At 47.1% G+C, this 22,908-nt stretch overlaps 1 protein-coding gene across 12 annotated transcripts in view; it reads left to right on the top strand.

Moving 5' to 3' along the window:
• lap (phosphatidylinositol-binding clathrin assembly protein lap) overlaps nucleotides 1–22,688 on the top strand; it is a 51,869-nt gene extending 29,181 nt beyond the window's left edge. For 11 of the 12 annotated variants that reach the window (XM_077630838.1, XM_077630833.1, XM_077630841.1 and 8 more), the window contains 3 exons: nucleotides 8,829–8,958; nucleotides 18,862–19,082; nucleotides 22,361–22,688. In XM_077630838.1, the coding sequence (XP_077486964.1) occupies nucleotides 8,829–8,958; nucleotides 18,862–19,074 (343 nt within the window). In that variant the 3' untranslated portion in view covers nucleotides 19,075–19,082; nucleotides 22,361–22,688. Of the gene's footprint in view, nucleotides 1–8,828; nucleotides 8,959–18,861; nucleotides 19,110–21,695 lie in introns of all 12 variants that reach the window. The other variant, XM_077630830.1, reaches the window with a different exon arrangement.
• The last annotated feature ends 220 nt before the right edge of the window (nucleotides 22,689–22,908 follow it).

The raw sequence follows: 22,908 nt of genomic DNA, 5'->3' as shown, positions 1-22,908 counted from the left end.
CATGCGAACGCACATTGGTCGGTAAGTCATTAATATAAATTAGGAATACAAGCAGGCCTAGTACAGAACCTTGAGGGGTGCCTGATGTTACTGGTAGCATATTGGAATTTTGATTGTTAACTGTGAGCGATTAGTCGGAAATTCTTCTATCCTTTTTAGTATGTCGGGGAGGGCAAGTTCAAATGGGGAAGTTTTAGGATTAAGTGTTTATGACGTACCTTGTCAAATGCTTTTGCAAAATCCAGGAAAATGGCGTCGATCTGTAGATTAGAATCGAGATATAGCATGTAAATCATGAATAAATAGGGCTAGCTGCATTTCACAAGAAAGGCCCTTTGAAAACCATGCTGTGACGAATGAAAAAATTAGGTCGAGTCGAGAAAGTTTGATATGCGTATCGATGACGGGTTCCATGATTTTGCAGGGTACGCTAGTAAGGGAAATGGGACGGTATTTTAGCGATGAATCTTTGTTACCTAATTTGTAGACTGTAACGACCTTTCCAGTTTTCCAATTGTCCGGTAGTTGTCCTGATGAGAGTGACTGTGTAAGAAGTAAGCATAAGAACTTGGCACAAATACCACTAGTGTTGTTTAGAAGTTTCGAGTTAATATTGTCTACACCAGGTGAAGGTAAAATTTTCATATTTTGAATTAGGGACACAATACCCGGTGAGGAAAGTGTGACTGCTGGCATAGGATGCTCTAAGAGTAAATTGGGTGCAGGAAGTTGTGTTTTGGTTTCTTGAGTAAAGACTGATGAGAACGCTGCGTTGAATATTAAAGTGGCACTCAGTCAGTAATAGCTGCGCCCGGTTCATCTTTGAGCGCAATCGTGTGCTCATGAGGGTTGACGGCTTGCCAGAACTTCCTGGGGTTGTCGATGAGCGTATTGGGAAGGTCTTGATGAAAAATGTTCTGCTTGGCGTCATGAATAGCAGTTTGATAATGATTTTTCTGCAGCGCGGTAGTTCATTCATGTGCTATGCATTCCATGACATCTTGCTGAGTGGAACAGACACTTTTTATTTTCCAACCTTTTAATTTTTAGTAAACCATGGTTTGTGTGGATTTAGCGCGAAAAGTTATTTGGGGAATGAATGCATTGACTAGGGCATTTAGTTTATTCTTAAATACTAGCCAGTTCTCATGAATACTTCGTGACTAAAAACGTTGTTAGTTCGGCATTCAGGATATCATAATTACCTTTGTTGTGGAGACTGATGGTTTTATTGTATTTTGGGCTCATTTCTTTAAGGTCAATGTTAACATGAATAGTTTGATGGTCACTAAGCTCAGGTAGGTACGTAATGGGCTGAACGCTATCTGGGCCATTAGTCCGTAATAGATCTAAAATGTTTGCACAGTTTTGCATTACGCATGTGGTTTTCGATATTACTTGAGTGAGGTTAAAATTGTAGCAGAAAATCTAGAAATCCTCTTGCTTCGCCATTGTTAGTTGTTGGTGCGGGCTGGTTTGGCCAATCAATATTAGGAAAAGGAGTCGCCAAACAGCAAGATGGTGTGCATTACGGTGCTTCATGATAAGTTTATTTACGGAATTATTAAGCTGACAGGAATAATCACGACAGTTATGTAGAGCCGTATAACAGACACCAAATAAAATCCTGTGTGGTACAGCGTGGCAGTGGAGCCATAACATTTCAAGATCGGATGAGTCTTCAGTTATAGAACCTAACAGTTGCGGGAGCCGTATAACAGACAACGAGTAAAATCGTGTGTGGTGCAGCGTGGCAGTGGAACCATAACATTTCAAGATTGGAACATAACTGTTGTAATTCTAGCTTTTGAAGCAGGCTGGTTTAAGTGCTGTAGGGAGTTGAAGCTACGTATCAGCGTTTATATTGCAGTTTTTCCATGCTGCACATGACCTAAGTTCAACTACACATCACAACCATTGTTCGGTTGATGCAACCGCATGAGAGAAGAAATGCAGTTATAAATTATTTATTATAAATTACTATAAATTGGTCGAATACCATGCGGTGTTCAATGTGCAGTCAAACCCGAATGTAACAAACTGTTATGGCAAAATATGCTTTGTATTGAACACTCGGAAGTGCTAGCATTATGCATATGAAATTATCTTTATAACGAACTACACATTGGATATATTGAACTCCAAGCGCCTGTGATTAGTCACCAAAAGCCCGCCAATGCGCTGCTGCGCTGGCTCCGGGTACTCTCAGGGCAACCATGCTACCCGGCCGCCCGGCAGCGCTTCAGCGAATCCACTGAGATGCAGGAGCGGGAGCAGCCCTTCAAAATCCACGCCGTCGGCCAGCCTTGCTTTGCAGCGCTCCTATTCGGCAGCTACCTACCATGCGATCAAGCATGTGTGGGCAGCTCCGGACCACTGTGTAAGAATATATATTGAAGTGTTGACACTGACCGCCCACCGCGGTGAACTGGCACAGATTATTTTCACGCTGTAGTACATGCGCAGAATGCAGTAGCATGTCTAAGCGGCGTGCCCGGCATTCGGTGCCATTTTAGGCTGTACTTGTCTTGTGATGCCAGAGAGGATCTCAATGCGAGAACGTTAGGTTCTCTAGTTTTACTTTGTGGTGGGCACCATGCACTAGGCTTTTATGTTGCAGTTTGGTACTTCCCCCGGTGATCGTTGAGTAAGGTACCATGGTGGTGCGTTCCGAGCCCATGGGCAGTTGTTGCAGGCTATGCGCCTGGTGACTGTGATGTGTTGGTTGTTGCGGCATACCTTTGAAGCCCAGCCTGGTCCAAAAGCAGGCTTGCCGCGATTATGGGCAGTGCGTACTTTGTACCCAACTTCAGTTAAGGCTAGCGGACTTGCGGTGATCGAATACCACTTTTAAAACTCTGGTGCATGCCCACCTGTAGCTTTTTAGTATGGCTTCAAGGTGTTTAACATCACGGAGGGACTCGGGCTATGAGGAGACCATAATGGAATGGTTGAGGATAATTTAGACCGCCTGGGGTTCTTTAACATGCACTGATATTGCACGGTACACGGGCTTCTAGCATTTTGCCTCCATCCCAATGTGACTGCCACAGCCGGGATTCAACCTGCATCTCTCTGGTCAGCAGCCGAACACCATAACCACTGAGCCACCGCGGTGGCTTTGCCTTGACCTGTGGCGCAGGTCAATCCCCAGAGCAAATACGGTATTGTGTAGTGCGTGTAGTGTCAGATATCTGCTACCGCAGTGCAGGGCCGATTCCTGGCTGCAGAAACAGCATGTGTGATGTAGGCAAAATGTGCAAATACCCTTGAGATTTCTGTACACATCAAAAACCGATTGCACTTAAACAAGGAAATGTACACGCAGTGGCACCGAACGGTCCCTCAATACCTGCACTACAGCCACCGCAACTCGGCGACTAGACAAGCCTCCGTTGTGTGGCGCCATCTGTCCACATTCAAGAGAAGCATAAGGAGCAGCAAACAAGATCTGGTTGCGCTTTCTGGGCCCAGTGCCAGCACCTAAATATACCCTTTACAGCACTGAAGCATGGGGGCTGCCATATTTGGTCACATGACCAATCCGGCACTGCTGGCCTTCGGGCCTTCTTGTTTTGATGGCTGCCGGTGCGCTGGTGCCCGGCTGCAAGACGCTTTTCCAGCTGTATAGTAGTATGTATAGTAGATGTATAGATGTATAGTAGTATAGTATGTGTTGGTTCTACCGCCTCACTTATTACTCATCTCTTCCAACATTAGTTTGAATGTGTCAACAAACCGTGGTGAGCCGTCTGCACGTTCTTATTTGTTAAATCAATTCATCGCCTAACGCTCATTATGGCTGCATAATTCATTGTCACACTGCATAGATTAAAAGCAGAGCGTTACCTTAAAGTTTGTTCTCCAGGGCCTGATACCTTTGCCGAGCGGAGGAATGTGTGTTCATAGCTATTAAGAATGCCCACTGCTCAGAACTGTGCACAAGATTCACAACCAACCGTGCACATCTGATCGCCCGTTGATTTCCCAGATATTAATTTGTCCCCCGTTAATGTTCCGGCTCCCAAAGTATTGACTTCGTTCAAGTGCCGCTTCAGGAGCTCAGCAACATTCGACTGTGCTCTCTTGCTAAGTAAAACTGAAAACTGCTCCCGAGTTCAGCACACACAGATGTAGCTAGCCGGAATGGCTGAAATATACAAAGTCCTGTCATCATAAATTTCACCACTGTCAGTGCATTAGCATACCGTATTTACTTGCGTATAACCCGCACCCCTAACTAGAACTCCATGGAAAAGAAAAAAAGAAACCTCTCATATAACCCGCACGTTTGCCTGAAAAAAATATGCTCTAAAAAGATACAACTGCACTTGTGATCATTTTGTGTTCAGAACATAAAATGACTACCACCACGTCACTGGTTATCAGATTCTCAATCGTCGCCTCTCTCACTGCTGCCATCCAGGGTTTCATAGCCTCTTAGTTGTCCTCTGAACCATCCAAGCTGTTACTTATGGCACATTTTTTAAAGCTTTTACGCAGCAAGTCAGCCATTATTGCTTTCCACGCATCCACAATCCACTGGCACAGCAATGGAATATCAGACCTTCGCACACATCCTGTCAGTGTGAAGGCATAAAGGCTGTAGGCCATCCACTGGGCATACAGGCGCTTCACGTGTCTTGAACGGCTTGTTCAGGCACACGTCATGGATGTTCAGGCACACCTCATGGAGGCATGGACGTCATGCCTCCAGGTATTATAACGAGGTTGGTGCCGGTCTCGGCAAGGCGAGAGCCTTCACCGCATTAGTGCAGTGGCTTTGGAAGGAATCCAGTACGAGCAGCAGCTCTGTTGCTGATTTCTTCTGCAGTTGCTATAATCTTCAGCTTCTCTTTCGCTGTGAAACACTGCCACCAAGTTGTACTCATGACACCAAAACAAACGAGGCAGACAGTGCAAACTGGGGTGTAGTACACGAAACAGCGGCTGATACTGGCTGAAGAAAACGTGGCCATTGGAGTGGGGAAGAGTAAACAGATTATGAATGTGGATTTGGCTATGCCTTTCGTTGGCTCCTCATTGGCTTGAAAAGTGTCAATGATGGAGATGGCGGACTACATGGGGAGGCCACCCGCGCATTACCGTGAAGCCAACACCCCCCCCCCCAAAGAAAAAATTCGCAGATAACCCGCACCCCGACTTTTTAAACTTTTTTAAAAATTTTGGTGCAGGTTATACGCGAGTAAATACGGTACTTCTGTCGATCTTTGCATAGGGGCAAGGGAATTGCAGAAAGGCCTCCGCTGAGGATTGTCGCAAACCAGTTCCGCTGCTGCATCCCTCGTGCTAGCGTTAAGTGCGCACGACAGTGCCAGCACTGTGCAGACGCCCAGAAAGTACAGTCGAGTCCACTTATAACAATACTCAAGTGCCACGAAAATTCCATTGTTATAACCGATAATTGTTATAAACAGGTTGCATGAAAAAAAGCATAACAACTGCAAAGAGGGGTCATGGACGGCAAGTGACATGCGAGCTCCGCCGAGGCATCATTTTGGTGGCCCCGAAAGGGGCCTTGTAAAAAATACGAGAAGGTTGCCGCGGCTGCCTCTCAGCTTGATAAATCGTGAAGAAATGCTGGGGTGAAATCGCCACAAGCATCTCGCAATGTACTTCTCACTGGCTTGCACAAGAAAACCCCATCTCTGTCAGCCTTGCTTGCCTCACGCGAAGCATGCTGACATCCTTCTCCATGACCTCTTTGAAGCGCTGTATCCAGCCGCCACTTGGCTGGAAGTCCACACTGTTAATCAGCAGGGCAAACTGCTTCGCCTTTGTGGCCAGAATCGGCCCAGTGGCAGGCAAGTTCTGGGCATGGGCAACAAGAAATCATTCGCTCGTAGAGGGCTTCCTCCACCTCCTTATAGGCACCTTGTCAAATGCGTTTGCGCCCACTGTCAGGCGAGCACTTTTCTTTGTCGAACTTCTCAGCGAAGTGGATAATCGTCGACACCGTTGGTTGCAATAGTGCGTACTTCTTAACCAAGTCACACACTTTCTTACTGTCTTTATGGTCCTTCATGATACTGCACTTAGTCTCCAAATCGATAGCCATGCGCTTTCTCTTCACCGGCAATGTTGTCCGATAATCAGCGGGCGGATCAGCCAACTTCCGTTTCGGCGGCAATTCAAGCGAGATGGAGAAGCCACGTGGCCAGGAACGACTTCGACACAATCAATTAACACAAACAACCAAATCCGTTGGCAGAACTGCGCATAATGAGGGGCGAGCGACCAGATCAGCGCTGTCGGCGTGTTGGCGAGGCCCATTCGTGTTTCAGAGGGTGGCGCAGCGTAGAGGTATGGGTGCAGCACATTTGTGTTCGGAGGAGTGCAAGGGCAGCGGGTGTGAGGCGCGCGAGGCTGGCGATGCGGAGAAGGCCAGAAAACAGGTTCTATTGTATGAGCGCGCAGCGGGGAGGGTGCAGCGGCTAGAATGTCACTTCTTTTTTTTTTCTTTTCAAGGATTTTGCATTCCACTACCTTTTGGCACGAGCACTCAGGAGCCAGACTCCATTTTTGTAACTGATAATGCGGCATGCGGGCATTGTAGTAAGCGGGCTACTTTACCATTGAAAACATACAAAAGTGGACGGTGCAGCAGCTTTTCATTGTTTTAACCGATATATTGTTAAAACCGGTATCGTTATAAGTGGGTTCGACTGTACTTGTTGCAAAGGCCCAAAAAAGCATCGATTATTCGATGTATTGGATCAGTGTTTGTGGAAAGTAAGAAAGGTTACAGGCATGCACACAGTGACTTTCTTCCTTCGCACAAATTATGAATGTGGTCACTTTAATAGCCACAAGATGCTCTTTAATACACTGCGAAAATAGCACCGTGACATGACAACGGTGCAACATATTAATGCTGAGCATATCATCAGCTCGTTCTGGCATTCTCACAGCTGCTGCCGGCACTGAAATAAACTGGCGCGTGGGGTTTGTGGTATGCTTGTTTTGCAGAACAACACATTAAGTTCTTTTTTCCCAGAAAGCAGCATGAACTCACGGGACAGCTCTGCATATTATTTCAGCAATACACATGACATCCGTACCAGAGCCAGGTTTAAGAGCCGCCCGATGTTCATGCACCAGTTGCGCAGCATCGGTTCGCACTGCGCACAGTTGCTGTTAATGACAGCTCTGAAGGGTAATAATTGTAGCAGTCTTAGTGGCGCCACCTGTTGTGGACAGAGCGAGCTGCTCTTTGTAAATGGTCTATATATAATCGTGCACCGTGCTCCGGACCTATCGCGCTGGCTTCGGGAGAGGCCTTTGCCACCTCTGCGGTACATCGTCGTCCTCCAACCTCCATGCTTTCTTTGTTTGCATTCACGAGTCGTGCTGCCATTCTGCTGGGCTGCGTTGTTGCGCACTAAATCCTGCAAGTTGACAACGAAAGAGTGGCAAGCCCTCCTGACGAGCTTGCAATGAGCAGGCGCAAGGTTCGCCTCCTCCTGGATAACTGTCCAGCACACTGCTGTGGTGTCTCACTCAAAAACATTGAGGTTTGCTTCCTGCCACTGTACGCAACAGCGGTTTTATGAGACTTGATCAAGGCATCATCCATACGTTAAACTTAGGCTACCGGAAGCACGTGTTGAGTGGCTTTTAGCGAAACTCCGGTGTTCATGAGCTGAAGATTAATTTGCTGGCCACGATCGAAATAATAAATTGTATTGGGCAAGACTTGACTCGAGACTCTCGAGGCCACCGGCCCGAGAGGGCTTCTTCTATCATGCTGGACTGTCATGAGGCCGCGCAAGCTGTGAGTGCAGTGCGCACAGTGAGAGATGACAGTGGCATTGCTGTGCCAACAGAAGTTGCCTTTGTGAATTTTTTGACGGTTGACAATCACATAGCTGTGATAGTGAACCTGTTGGGTTTGGAAATTGTTTCTGGTGCACTGGCGCCACCCCTGAGGAGCCGCCTCCGGGGCGCTTCGGAAGATGATCGCCCTCACCAGACACATTGCGATGCTGTTTCTGCTACCGATGTGCTGTGCGTTTGCTGTTCGGGAATGCAGGGCAGCAGACAGGAGTTCATTAAAATGATATTGCGTGTCGAAAATGCAACTCTCATTGATGGAGCTGAACGCAGTGTTGAAAAAAAAATCGCGGCCTTCTGCAAGTAGGTGTACATTTCTTGCCAATAAATTGCTTTTGGAGTAGAATTCATGGTGAGTAGCATGGTTTTTATTCCGTCAGCGCATTTTCGCTCTGCTGGTTTGGTTAATGGTTTATGTGGGTTTAACATCCCAAAGCAACTTAAGCTAACTATGAGGGACACCGTAATGAAGGGCTCTGGAACTTTAGACGACCTGAGGTTCTTTAACATGCACCGACATTGCACACTACACGGGCCTTTAGCATTTCCCACTAAGCCACCGTGGCGGCTGTTTACCGGGTTTAACTGTATTCTAATTTCTAATCAATTATTTCAAAGAATACAACGCAATAGAATTGGGTGTCTGTACCTCTACGATGCAGCTTAAGTGTCTGCCAAGTTTTCTGTTGCTCCTGCCATGGCGCATATGTCAGAGGTGCGTGGGCGACTGTGCAGCGTGCAGTTCTGGTTAGAGTATGGCTAATTTTGTCTGCTTGCTGCACTCTTCATTCCTAGAAGCAGTCTTTCTTCGAGAGCCTGTTCAAATTAACTGGTACGAGGCCCATAGCATCCGAATTGGCAAGCGTTTGATGCCATAGACTCGCATGGCCAATAGCTTGTATCTCAGGAAGCAAATTCAAAGACCAAGTGTCATTGCGGTGACAGTGCGGTGGCTCTGGTGTGTATTCTTGCAGGACTTCAGGTGGAGGCCACCAGTGGGGGTCGCCCAAACCAGCCGGGAAGACTGGCGGCACTAACTGGACTCCAGCAGGAGGGGCATGGGCCGGCGGTGGCTCCCCACAGCACCTCTTCCAGCCACAGCCGGTGAGACCCCTGGCCAAGAGTCACAGGAACTGTCTCGTTTTGTTGGACGGGGATCGGAGAAGTTGTGTAACTGTGTACTGACTGCTGCATCGCTAAATGCACCTCTTAAATGCTTCCGTTGGCTAAACTTGCGGGCTCATTCACTCTCAAATTTCGCACATAGGTGGCAGTTAATGTTCATTTTTGTTTTATACTATGCCTGGGTGGGTACTTGCTTGATTTTGTCTGAATTAATTGAAAATACATTGTTTGCAGCGACATTGAACCAAAACAGCTGTCGAAAAGGTGGTACCGGTAACACCATTCGTGCCCGCCAGAGGACCAAGCACTCTACCATGCAAGTTGCAGTAAACGCGGAAAGGACTTGTCAGAGAGTATCGCACGTCTTCAGATGTTTTCTATGCTTAACATTGACAAAATAGCTGTGGAAGCATGTTCAAGCTAGATTCAAAACTTCCCCCTTCTCCCTTCCACATTCACCACAACTTACATGGTACTGTGCTAGTTTCTGTGGTGGCAGTGAGATGGCATTACTAGTACCATCTTTGCAAAAGCTTGTTTTGGTTTGATGTTGCTGCAAACAATGTGGATTTCCAATTAGACCAAATCAAGCAGGTATCCACCCAAAATGTGGTATTAAACAAACTACTTAGCTTATTACCAAGTGCTGCCGTTGTGCGAAATCGGAGTGGGAACAAGCCAGTGGTCTAGCCAGCAGAGGCATTTTACGATGTGCATTTAGCAATGCAACAGTCAGTAGGATGATTACATATCTTTGAGCATCACTGAGGCCAGTTTAGGCAGACCTTATTCACAAAGCTGGTTCACATGCTGAGCAATCTCCCATTGAGGAGCACAGTTTTTTTCTCATTTTTCACACTTGTTTAAAGATGTACCATTTTCTGCAAATAGCAGAGATTATTATTATCACTGAGCATGTAGTCAGTCTCGGCAGGACGCCTATGCAGGACTTCAGAGTGTTCAATTGCTCAGCCCTGCAAGGGCACCTTAAGACACAAGGTGATGGTGCTTGGTGCCACCACGGACCCTTAGCCCCCATACCGAAGCTATAATCTGCACCGTGGCGATAGGGTGTACGGTGAACGGTAGAAACCATGAATGGTGGCGGTCGGGGACATGGTCAAGCCACGGCCGACGGACTCACCATCTGTAGTATACCAGGTGGGGGGCTCCAGGTCCTTCTTGTGTCTGTATGGGTAAAGCACAAGTAACAGAATAGGAACCCTTAATCCATACGTGCTGCATAGATTCTAAATTTTCCTCCCTAAAAAAAAAAAAAAGCGATTGGAACCAGAAACGGTACCGCACCGAAGGAAACAGCTTCAACTCCAAAATCTCCTGAAAATTTCCTCAGGTCTTGATAGTGCACGCTATTCAGCAAAATGCTCCAGTGGCCACACAATCAGGGTTCGTGATACAAAAGTGGCTAGAGACCAACATAGGCTAGGAATATGAAGCAAAAAAACTCTCCTCCGGAGATCTGCTTGTACAGGTGAAGTCCAAGAAGCAGAGTGATGTATTACTCACACAACAGAAACTTGCCGACTTTGACATTACAGTAGCACCTCACAGAAGCCTGAGCAGCGTTCAGGGAGTAATTTCTGAGCGGCTGCTAATGTCAGAGGATGAAAACGATCTCCTCGAGAATTTGCAAGACCAAGGCGTAACGTTCCTTCGCCGCGTCACTATAAGGCGTAAAGAAGAAAAAATAACACCTCACATCGCTTGCCCGAGTCTGTCCGGGTTGCATTCATCAGGCGCCCAGCGCGCCCATACCCATACATCCCCAATCCTAAGGAGATGTTTCAAATGCCAAAGGTTTGGCCATGGCACCAAGACATGCAAAAGCAACGAGACATGTGGCAAATGTGCCGAACACGAACATGATAGAGACAACTGCCAATCAACTGAAACGAAATGTGCAAATTACAAAGGTCCACATGCCACATGCAGCCTACTCTCGAACCTGTGAAGTGTTCAAAAAAGAAAAGCAAATACAGTCAAGCCCACATATAACGGCCCCACTTAAAGGGGCTCTGAAACGCCTTCCAAGGAGAGCACATTAACTCGCTTAATCACTGCACTGTGTTGGCATGAAAACCAGAGCCAAATAATACTCTACACGCAGCAGACGACCCACAATCACGCGTCAGTTAGCGAGCCCTTCCCGGTGAGCTTTTCATGCTCGCACCCTCCTCCGTCCCCCCGCATCTGCGTAGACATGGTGAGAGGTGGCCATTGGCCATTGGTTAGATTCTTTCAGACGTCACGCAGCTACCGTGGCTGCGGCCAATAAGCCACTTAGCTCCGGCGGGTCGGGAAGCTCCGTTCGCAGGGGGGGGGGGGGGTCAGTGAAGGAGCGCCTACCTTCCAGCGTGCAAAAAGTGACGAGAGGAGAGGGAAAGGCGCGAAGACGCTGAAATTCAAATTTTAACTACAGATAACTCAGCTCCTACAAAGCGCATTTAACAAATTCTTAATGGACACTATTCGTAAAGTGGCGTGCTTTAATATCCCAGGCATGCCGCAACTTTTTTAGAGCCCCCTTCACAGCCCCTTTAAGACGAACTTTTGCTTATAACAAATGAGACCTGTGCGGCTGTCAAAATATACATTGTTTCAACAGCACAAAATCACGTATAACAAACGTCATTAAGCCCTGCTGATCGGTTACAGCAAACGGACTGCGTAAGCCCGGCACCGAGACTCATCGCAGGCCAACTGCCCGCACTGTTTCGCGCCGCTCTTGAGCAAGCTACCCCTACCCTTCCCCGCTGACGCGCCTTCCAGCATCGCCCTCCTCGCAACTCCGCTCCCCTCCCCTCTCCTCACACTCTTGCAAATCCGCGCGTGGCCTCCACAATCAACCGCGCTGCCGCCGGTGCCGATCGCGAAGGCCACGGTCCGTGAAGCAGGCCTGCCATGGGAGCCAAGAGGTGGCTGCACTGACGCTCACGGACGCCCCTCATTGGTCTCTCCACTGTCGCTGTGCGTCTGTATCTTAAGCTTGATCGGCTCGATTAACGCCTGTGCATGTTGCACGTCTACCCTATCGCGCGCTTTTGTCACTTATTGCGGTGCGGACGTTTCGATGGCTTCGTTCAAATCTCGGGGCCCTGGTTGTAATTTGGGATGGTGAACGGGAACACCGTGCCCATTTCCATTGTATTCAGCGGTAGAGATGATGAAAGCGGCCTGGGCGGAGGTGACGGCCACTGGCGAGCGGAACTGCTTCTGCAAGGCCGGCTTCGTCGACACAGTGTCTGATGCCGAGCCTGATGCTCCGGAAGGTGACCAGCCCGGCGGAGATTTGTGGCAGCGCGTCGTCGACTCCGACATGGGGGATCATGACATTGGTTGGAATCACTTTATTTCTGTCGATGACGACGCCGACACCGAGGAACCGTGCACGGATGAGGGCATCGTTTTTGAAGTGCAGGACGAGAGTGATGCGGAGGAATCTGATGAGGATGAAGTTTCAGAGCCAGCACCCATAAGCGCGCCTGTAGCAATGAGCTACATAGTGAGCCTCTGACAACTTGTCTGTGCCAAGGGCCTCGGCGATAGCACGCTTCTGCTTTAAATAAACATGGAAACCTCCCTCATCGGATCTGCGCTGCAGAAACAGACGTCCATCACGGACTTTTTCGCAAAGAAAAATTTTGTATTTTGACAAGCAACTGTCTTTAAACCTGTGGTCCACTACGAACTTCAGGATATAACGAACGGACACTGCGTGACGCTCATGTTCGTCATAAGCGGATTCAACTGTAATCAATCTGAAAGTACGAGAAAATATATCTTACCCTGAGGCACGAAAAAAGTTCAATGAAGAGACATCCAGGTCATATGTTGACGCCGTGCGCTGGGGAGCCTACCGCCTTGTGGTGACAGTGGGCACACATAGTACACCATTGTTGATGTGTGCTTGCCTGTCCCCCACCCGAACGGCACTGCAGTGCTGGCCCAATTGACATCCTAGAGGTGCTCCTGACGACGGCCTCTGGGACAACCAAAGCTAAAGGGAGTGGCAATTCACCACTCCAACTTCAGGCCACTGTCGAAGCAGGGTCATCCACATCTGACAGGTGCCGTCAAGTCTGCCCTGCCATCTCAAAAGAAAGGCTCACTGGCCCCTGAGCCGGCAGGCCGCATGGCTTCCCCCCCCATCAGGAGAAGCCACAAATTCATACTCCCGCGTGTTTCCCGTAGAAATCCAGCACCTCCTGCGAGGCAATGAACATAAGTAGTAGCCCAATTCCGCAGCAGCGGCAGCACAACTCTCTTAAACAAACAAAAAAAAAGCCAGTGAAAATACCAGTAACGGGTCCCACAAAACCGGGAGCATAGTTTTTAAATATATCCCCAAAAGGCATCAGATATTCCTAACTCACTGGAACTGTCAAGGCATGTTAAAAAACTACGGTGGCATAAGATTCTAGCTTCATATTCCCTGGTTGTTTTGTTTCTTCAGGAGACAAAGTTAAGTTCGCAACATAAAAATACTTTAAGTAAATATAAAGTCGTTTGCCACGACCGAGAGCAAGTAAATAGGCTCTCTGGAGGTACTGCCATAGTCGTCCAAAGTAGTGTGGCCACTTGCAAAGTCAAGCTTCAGACTACATTTGAAGCTGTTGTAGTCACTGATGTACATTTTAAAACAATTACAATATGTTCCATATATATCCAACCACACCAGACAGTAACAGTCTGACTTGGAACTTTTAAAACAATTACCAGAGCCATATCTGTTAGTTGGGGATTTTAATGCTCACTCCAATTTGTGAGGAAGGGAACAAACGCACTCTAGAGGCCGTATTTTAGATTTTATTCTGTGCAGTAATATATGCCTGCTCAACACAGGCAAACACACATACTTCTCTCCAAGCTCAGGAAAATGAAGCTACATAGATTTGCCTCTTAATCACCTTCTGTTTTTACTGGTTTTAAATGGGATGTCTTGGACAACCCGTATGGCAGTGATCACCTACCCATTGTTATCAACCAGCAACTTCTCTGGAAATCATTCCAACAAACCCACGACATTGGAAGCTGCATTTGGCCGACTGGGCGCTGTTCAAAGAAAATGCCAGCCTAGAAAAAATAGATCCAGGTAACGGAAGTATAGATGAAATTTTCACAAACTGCATTATTTACGCTGCACGCCTGGCTTACCTCAGTCTTCTGTAGTGGTGAAACAAAGCAGCAAGCCTGGTACACAAAAGAATGTAGAGTAGCAAAAAAATTGTTGGTGGTTTAGCTCTGGTTAAACCTGGAGTAACGCGATAGCTGCAGCCGTCCGAGTGGAACTTGCTCAGTTGAATTGCAAAGTCAGTCTTCCGCCGCTCCGTTTTGCTGGGCATTCCTTCTTCATCTTTGTCCTACTTGACACGGCGCATGCGCACAGCTTTGGCAGCTTGGTTTTGCCGGTACGCCGTGTCGCCGGCAGCAGCAGCTGCTCCGCACCATGTGGCTGGTCATGTGACTAGCCACGTGATCAGCCACGGCGCTGCGCCACCGGCAGCTGCTCCGCACCACGTGACAGCGTGGCGGTGTGCCGCCAGGCTGAAGGCTTGAAATGCTACCGTGCCGAAAAGACTTCGTGGCAAAGTTAGTGACATTCATAAATAGCTCAACCACATCAAAAGAAATGTGGGAGAAGGTACGTAAGCTGAAGGGAAAATACTCCCCGTTCACACTTCCCTTCTAACAGCTCGTAGTATCGGCGCACTCGGCAAACTTGGCAGAGCGCTAAGGTGTTGTGTGCTGTGAGCTAAGGCATAGTCGTTCGCATTACACATCCGTCACCGTCCTCTGTTTTTTTAACCTGGCGTAAAAAATGCCCGCTTGACCTTCAGGCTGGTGTTCAGCATGTTTGTGTTATCTCGACGCGATTGGTCGGCGCCGTGCTGGCTACCCCGAAATTACCGGATCATGTCGAAGTGAACAATGCTAAACACCAGCGGCACCAAGTTTGTTCACAGGAGGACGTACGGAGGTATATGAAATCTCAGTCCTTCCATAAATATCTATTGAAACTTTTTTTTTCCTATGTAATGAACCCTCTCCCCAAACTGATGTCAACTTTTCTGGAAAAAAGTGGGTAGATCCAGTTCATAACTCAGGTCTGCGTCTTGCAATTGGGGCATACAGTGCATCGCCCATAAACAGTCTGTATGTAGAATGCAACGAACCACCCCTTGCATATGGAAGAGCCATGCTACATGTGCATACGTCCTAAAAACCCATTCACTACCAAAACATCTGTTACTCCGTAGTTACGAAGTGCCCGTCTAAGCAGGTTTTCAGTAACCAACCCAATGCTACTAGACCTCTCATCCTCTGTTTTGAAGAAATTTGTCAGGAATTGCGTATCCTGGACACACAACCTGATGTATTGCCCAAAGACCCAAACCACTGCCACCTTGGTAAACCTTTCCCGCTGTAGGCGACTGACACAATTTCACAAAAAGCAAACTCCATGTGAACACATCTATTACAATAATTTTTGCCTCTAGACTAGAAATAGAAAGAATACACAGTATTTTGTACAGATGGTTCCAAAATGGCACTTTACGTCAAAGTGCAAGATAAATGGGAAAAGGTAGTCAGGTTGCCTCAGTGTGCGTCAATTTTCTCAGCTGAACGTTGTGCCATTTCTGTAGCTGTAGCAAAAATAATAAAAGAAATTCAAAACAGCATCTACATGCATCTACATAGACTTGTTAAGTGTAATCACAGCACTGCATGCCAGAAATTTGAGAACCTTTAATAGGAGTTATAATACATAACATAAATGCTGAAACACAAGGACATGAAATTAAGTTCTGCTGTGTACCAAGCCATCTTGGAATTGGTGGCAACGAGAGAGCTGATGCGTGCACTGCTCAAGCTTGCCATTAGGAAGTCAGGACTGTAAATGTACCCTGTTAGTTAAAAATAAAGTCAAAAATAAAATAAGAAAAATGGCAGTCTCTATGATATAGCGAAGAAAATAAACTACATTTAGTAAAACCCATTCTGAGAGATTGAGGTCATGTAGGCACCAGGAAAGTTTTATAGAGGTAATTTTATGTCGTATGTGCATCGGACACACGCGCCTAACACATAACTTTCTACTGATGAAACAAGACAAATGACTATGTGAGAAATGTGGAGGTGAGCTTACAGTAAATCATTTTATTTTCGTGCACCGAACTTGAATGGCTAAGGAAAAATATTTTACTGTACAGTCAAACCTGGATATAACGAAATTGAAAAAAGTTCGCAATTTTTCGTTATATCCAGGTTTTCGTTACATGCAGTTTTGGGTTAAGACTGGTAAGGATTATGCCAAAACGAAATAAAAATTCGACAGATATCAATTCAAGTGAACTCGCCATTCAAAGAATTTATTTAATAGAGAAAAACTGCGTAATTTTCGCTTGCTGTTTTTGCCCGATCGAAGCCACTACTCGGCGCTCCAAGGAAACTAAGGCATCCATGGCTGCTTCATCGTCCTGCGAGCCGACGAAATGGCGCAGAACGTCCACCGCGTCCATCAGTTCCCTCGCGGTGGGAACAGCACAAAACGTATCAGGCTCTGACGAACCGTCACCTTCAAGGCTATCTTTAACGGTTTCGACAAGTGCCGCATCAGTCATCTCTTCCGTAGCCACGGCGCCGTTGTCCACGAACAAAAAGTTGCACAGCTCGACACCGTCGGGCACCCCACCGTTCATGCGTAGTTCATCCCACGCTTCTGCGACCTCGGGTGGGCTTGAAGGTTCGTCTTCAGTGACTGTAGCTTGAATGGCCTTATTTACCTGAGCCTTGGCGAAGCAATTGGTGATCACTTGTGATCCGACCTCTTGCCACGATGCAGCAAGCATTTCGATTGCTTGGTAGATATCCACTTTTGTTGGCCATTCAAGGCGGATGTCCAGGAGCATCTTCTGTATCAATCGACGCCGGTAACAGCATTTAAAGCTGTTAATAACCCATTTGTCTAAGGGCTGTACCAGAGAAGTGCAGTTAGGTGGCAAATGCTGCAGCTCGACCTTAGAAAGCTGTAGGCCTTCCACATGGTGCGCGAAGCAGTTGTCAAGCAGCAAACAAATGCTGCGAACTTGTCGCTTGACATCTTGGTTGAGCTCCTTCAGCCAGTCGTAAAAAATTGCCCGCGACATCCAAGCTTTGGAGTTTGCCACATATTTTACTGGCATCCGCCCTGTTCCTTTAAAACATCCGGATCGGGCATTGCGGAAAATAACAAACAGGATTCGCTTGTCGCTGGCATCAGTGTTGGCGCAAAGCAAAACCGTCACGCTGAGTTTAATTTGCTTTCCACCGCGGCAGTCTTCTCCTTTCAGTGAGAACGTGCGGCTCGGTAACATTTAAAAAAACAGGGCCGTCTCATCAGCATTATAAATGTCGGCAGCTTCATAGTGGCTGAAAATGCCGGGAAGCTTCTTGGCCACCCACGAGGCAGCAGCATCGCTGTCTGCGGAGGCAGACTCGCCAGATACCACTTTTCCGACGACACCGTGCCGGCTTTTAAATCCTTGTAGCCAGCTGTTACTCGCTTTGAAGTCGTCGTGGCCCAGGATACAAGCAAAATCTATGGCTTTCTGCTGCAAAATCGCGCCACTTATGGGCACGTTTTGTGCTCGTCTGTCCAAAAACCATGCAAACACGGCGTTGTCCACATCAGCATACGTCGACGTCTTCAGTCTTTTCTTCTGGGCGCTTGTGCCCGACTCCATCGCACTGCGGATGCTTTGTTCTGCAGCAAGAATGGTTGACAGGGAGCTGGCTGGTATATTGAAGCGGGCAGCGACATCCTTCTTTTTTTCGCCGGCGGTAACCGCATTCAAAATCGAGAGCTTATCTTCAAGCAACAAAACTTTGCGTTTCCTCACAGCAGAACTCATCGTAACGAACCGACACCGTAAACACACACCAACACACACACGTCAACACGCTGACGAAGAAGGCTTACCATAACTGCGCCGCAACACCACGAAAAATTTGTCATAGTAGTGCCACCTAGTGTCAAGCTACAAAATGAAAGCTTAAAAGTTGCTACGCTTGCCACGGAGCGGCGATAGCGGCGCTCAACATCATCATCATCACTGAGGTCTGCTTGTTTGCTGCGATTGCAAGCGTTCTGCTCGCGGTCTACTTTACCTTTTAATATAAAAACTTACTTAAACAATATTCATTAAAGTTGCGCACTGCCCGGTCAAATTTCGGGCAAAACATTACAAGATACAGCTCGATGATCAGAGCCACGGATTCGTTACATCAAGGTCAACTGCCGCAACGAGTTCGTTACATGGAGGTCGCCTATACATGGGCTTCAATGGGGGATGTGCTGGGGAATTGAAAAATTTCGTAAAATCCAGGAATTCGTTACATAGAGGTTCGTTACATAGAGGTTCAACTGTATTTACAATAAGTACATTCCTTTCCACCTCTAGTTACTTTTAGGGAGATAATCCACTTGTAGATATTTCATCTATTTTTAGTTTCCTGAAAGAAACGGCGATCTTAAACTATAATATCACAAACTATAAATTCTAAAAATTCTTACCCTGTGCTTTGACACATTTCATGATGCACCTCATCCATTTTCTCAGGCCTGAGAAGAAGGCTGCTTTTGATTTGTTGGGCTCCTTGGAGTCCTTGTCTGGACAAGGACTGTCACATAGGACACCCAATTCTTGAAAGAAATTATACCATGTGTTTGGCGCATGATGGTCCGAGTTGAATAAAATTGCTTATGCGCCATAAAACCCAATGCAGTACAATAAAATTGTTCACTGTATTGTAAGGGCAGATTGGATTGTGGAAGCCCTTGGCTGGCATACCAAGCTGTGTGTGGTGGCTGTTTCTGTGCAGACAATGGCTGCCACAGCAGCAGCCCCCGTGGCCGGAGCACAGTGGGGGGCACCCATGGGGGCTGCCTTTGGGGCCACGCCCCTGGTGCCCTTCCGGCCACCTCAGATGGGGGCGCAGCCACCACTCATGGCTGCAGCACCCAACCTGTTTGGCGCCCCGGCACCTGCAGCCAGCAGCCAGCCAGCCGTCAACGACCCCTTCGGCGCCCTCTGAAGCTTCAGGTGTGTACGGCAGCAAACGCTTTAAGGGCACAGGGTAAGGTAAAATTAGAAAAAAATCGTTTTTTTTTTCTTTTGGAATTTTAGAAGTTCAATTCTTTCTACACATGTTCCATGATTGCACTTTCCTCAGAAAGCCATATTTACGGCTGAAAAACGCTTTTTCCGAAACCAAGTAGTGAGCGGCCACGCCCCCTTTCAGGATTAACGTCAATTTTTTCAACCAAAAAGTCCACCACCTGATTTCAAAACTTGTCTAAAATCAGCTACATATAAAAAATTGTCTGGCAACTATTGTACAGCTCCTCTTTTTTAGCCAAGACAATCCTGAGACGCTTTGCACGTTTTTTCCACGTTTCTGCAACCTTCATGCAGCTGCGTCCGAGTGCTATCCCTTTCGATCAGTATTGTAAATTGTGCCGGTGTTGGTTGCTGCTGATAAGTTGAGATGCCCAGGGCAAAGAAGGCCTTCGTCAGGCGTGAATTTCTCGGCAACCGCTACGCTCATCGTGAAAAAGCAAAAGGATGTCCACGACCGAATGAGATCCCGAACGCCGAACGCGCCAGCTCCTCGACATCGAAGCTTTCAAGATTTTCTCTGTGCTTCCAGGAAGAGGATGTGCTGCAGAGCAGCAGCCAATATGCCTTAATGGACATGGACGGCATTTGTGCCGCAATTACACAGATTTGTGTGTGCAGAGAGTGCGGTGGAAGTGTTGAGCTCATCGAAATTGTGACAAAACGGGTAGGTGTTGCAAGCGTTTACAGTTTGAACTGTGAAGTGTGTAGTGCCGCACAACGATTTGAGACGTCGAAGAAAACTACTTCTGGCCTCTATGAAGCCAACCTCAGGTTAGTGTATGCCTTGAGGTCCATTGGTAAGGGAATGGCTGCAGGAAATATACTCTGTGCTATGCTAAACCTTCCTAAGCTGCCGACAAAGTTTGCGAAATACAATCAAGAGCTTCTAGGTCACATCGAAGCTGCTGCTCAGGAGTCGATGAAAAGGGCAGCTGACGAAGCTGTGCAGCTGAATGAGGGGGATAAAGACATCGCAGTTGCTCTTGATGGAAGCTGGCAGAAGCGAGGCCATACTTCCAATAACGGCATAGTCTCTGCGACCAGTGTAGACTTTGGGAAAGTGCTGGATGTGGAGGTTTTGTCTAAACGTTGTCCAAAGTGCAGCATCAAGGGTACAAACAGTGACCCCCTTCATAGAGAGGTGTGCCAAAGCAACTACCAAGGCACCAGCGGTGGAATGGAAGTCGCAGGAGCACTGAAAATTTTCGGCAGGAGTGAGGAGCTTCACGGCGTTCGATACGTCAAATATCTTGGGGATGGTGACAGCAAGGCTTTTATGGCTGTGAAGGCACAAATGCCATATGGTGATTCCGTTGAAATATCCAAGGTTGAGTGCATAGGGCACGTGCAAAAAAGGATGGGCACAAGGTTACGAAGGCTAAAAAAAGGAAACAAAGCAGGAAAACTCTCTGATGGAAAGAGCCTCTCGGGCCGAGGCCGACTGACTGATGCAGTAATAGACAAGCTCCAGACGTACTATGGTTTGGCCATCAGAAGAAATGTAGGAAACCTGGATGAAATGCGAAAGGCCGTTTGAGCAACCTTCTTCCACTTATCGGCCACAGACGATGACCCATGCCATGGACTTTGCCCAAAGGGACCTGATACGTGGTGTGCCTTCAACAGAAGTCAGTCAGAGGGCAAGCCATTTTTCCACAAGGAGAGTTTGCCTGCATCTGTCTTGGAGGCTATCAAACCCATTTATAGGGAGCTATCGAAGGCTGAGCTCCTAGAGAAGTGCCTGCATGGGCGAACTCAAAATGCAAATGAGTCGTTCAACCATGTTGTTTGGGAACGCGCGCCAAAGAATGTGTTTGTTAGGCTTCGGACCCTACGGATGGCAACACTGGATGCTGTTCTTTCATTTAATGATGGTAGCATCGCACGGGCCAACGTTTTGAAGGCGTGTGGATTGAACCCAGGGAGCAACACCATCAAGTGGCTGAGGGAAGCTGACCATAAGCGCATGTACTTTGCGGACCGAGCAACACGACAGCTTACAAAAGAGGCCCGACAGTCAAAACGACAAGACCAAAAGCGAAAAAATGACGGCGACAGTGACTACGAAGCAGGGGGCTATTAAACCAATTACTATGGAGGCTTTTCTGCAAATAAAAATTGGTTTTTCACATCTTTTTTCTCTTTACGCTCTATTATCTCAAAAGTGTTTTTTCTTACAAAGGTACCATTATTTCCAATGCCTTTCAAGACAGACGGCTGATTTTTTTTTGCAATCATCTAAATAAGTGTTGCCAACTACTGAACTAGAATTAAGCAATTTCACTGAGCAGTTATTCTGTTATGAATTTTGAAATGCGCAAAGAAAGGCCAGATTTGTGTACTACCGGAAAAAATTTTATTAAAAATCGAATTTTCAACACATTTCAAATATTCTAGTTCAGTAAAAAGAACACAAAATTTGGCAAACAATGATATATGTATTATTAGGCTACTGTTATTAGTTAGTGAGAAACATGTACCTCAACATGGCCTAAAATGCATGGGAAGTATAGGGCTTACCCTGTGCCCTTATAGTACACAGTGATGTGCCCGAAACAGGGCATTGCTTCAGCGTGTGAAATGGCTACTTTGCATGGTATCTTGTGCCGCTCAATGCAATTTAATTTGTGTTAATAGATCTGAAGAAAGCGTCACAAATTACGAAGTGAAAACTTGTTATGGTGACTATTCAGCTGCTTTCAGACTGGTGAGGGCCTCTGAAGATCTGAACAAGAGATAAAGGCAGTGGGGCAGAGGAAAGTCTGCACCCTTGCAAAGACAATCGTTTTGGTTGTGTGCTAACCGTAGGAAACCAATAGAACAACCAACCTCCCTGTATAGATGCCCATGTAAGTACTTATTCGGAACATAGAAAATGCAAAAAAGCTTAAACACTTGGCAGTCTAGCATGCAGCCATAAACTGAAGGGTGTGCTTTGTACTTGACTTTCCTTTGTGGCATGAACAATAATGCACCACCCATTGATGCCAGGCCGCTCTTCTAGGTTTTTTGTGCTTTCGGGGTTCAGACAACTTTTTTTGCCCACTTGCATGAATACGCTTGTAAAAGGTTGCCACGGATTTCCTACTGTTGACACATGGTGAAATAGCATACAATGAAGCCTGTTGGGAAGCTTGCAGTACATGCATCTGCCTCCTTTTTTATGGATACCTTGTGGTGGTGGCGCTGTCGTTGTGCAGGTGCGGAGCCCCCACCCTACCCCCGACCCGAGAGGAGCGACAGACGGCTAGTCCCCGCAGTATTCCCTCCCCCAGAGGTTATTTATGTGTGAGAGAGAGAGAGGGCGCAGGAGGCTGCGGAGTGTTTGTGCATGCTGTACATTTTTTGTTTTCCGCACATCCCCGTGCTGGCCAGAGATGACACATTCCACAAGTGTTGCTCTCCCTGGACCCGAGGAGCAGCCCAGCTTTAGGAATCCTCCCCCTCCAGCTGTTTAGCAAGCTAGGCCACACCCTGCTGTGATGTACTTTGTGGAGCATGCCAAAATAAATTTGTTGCCTTATTACAGCCCATTGTGGAACTGCCTACACTGCATTGGGACCACAGCGGCCAGGATGCAACAACTGCTAGTGGAGGATTGCATCACTTTAAAGGAGTATAGACACCTCATTTTAGTTGTATGTTTTCTTTAGTCTAATAATGCAGAAGTCATTAGAGTACATCGATCACCGCGTATTATTTGCCTATGACTGCTAAATAATTTACAATTTATTTTCTCATGCTGTCA

This window comes from Amblyomma americanum, chromosome 7 (assembly GCF_052857255.1).
Source record: "Amblyomma americanum isolate KBUSLIRL-KWMA chromosome 7, ASM5285725v1, whole genome shotgun sequence".
In the NCBI taxonomy this organism is placed as follows: Eukaryota; Metazoa; Arthropoda; class Arachnida; order Ixodida; family Ixodidae; genus Amblyomma; species Amblyomma americanum.
The sequence above is the reverse complement of the archived record's forward strand: the minus strand, read 5'-3'. Positions and strand labels throughout refer to the sequence as shown.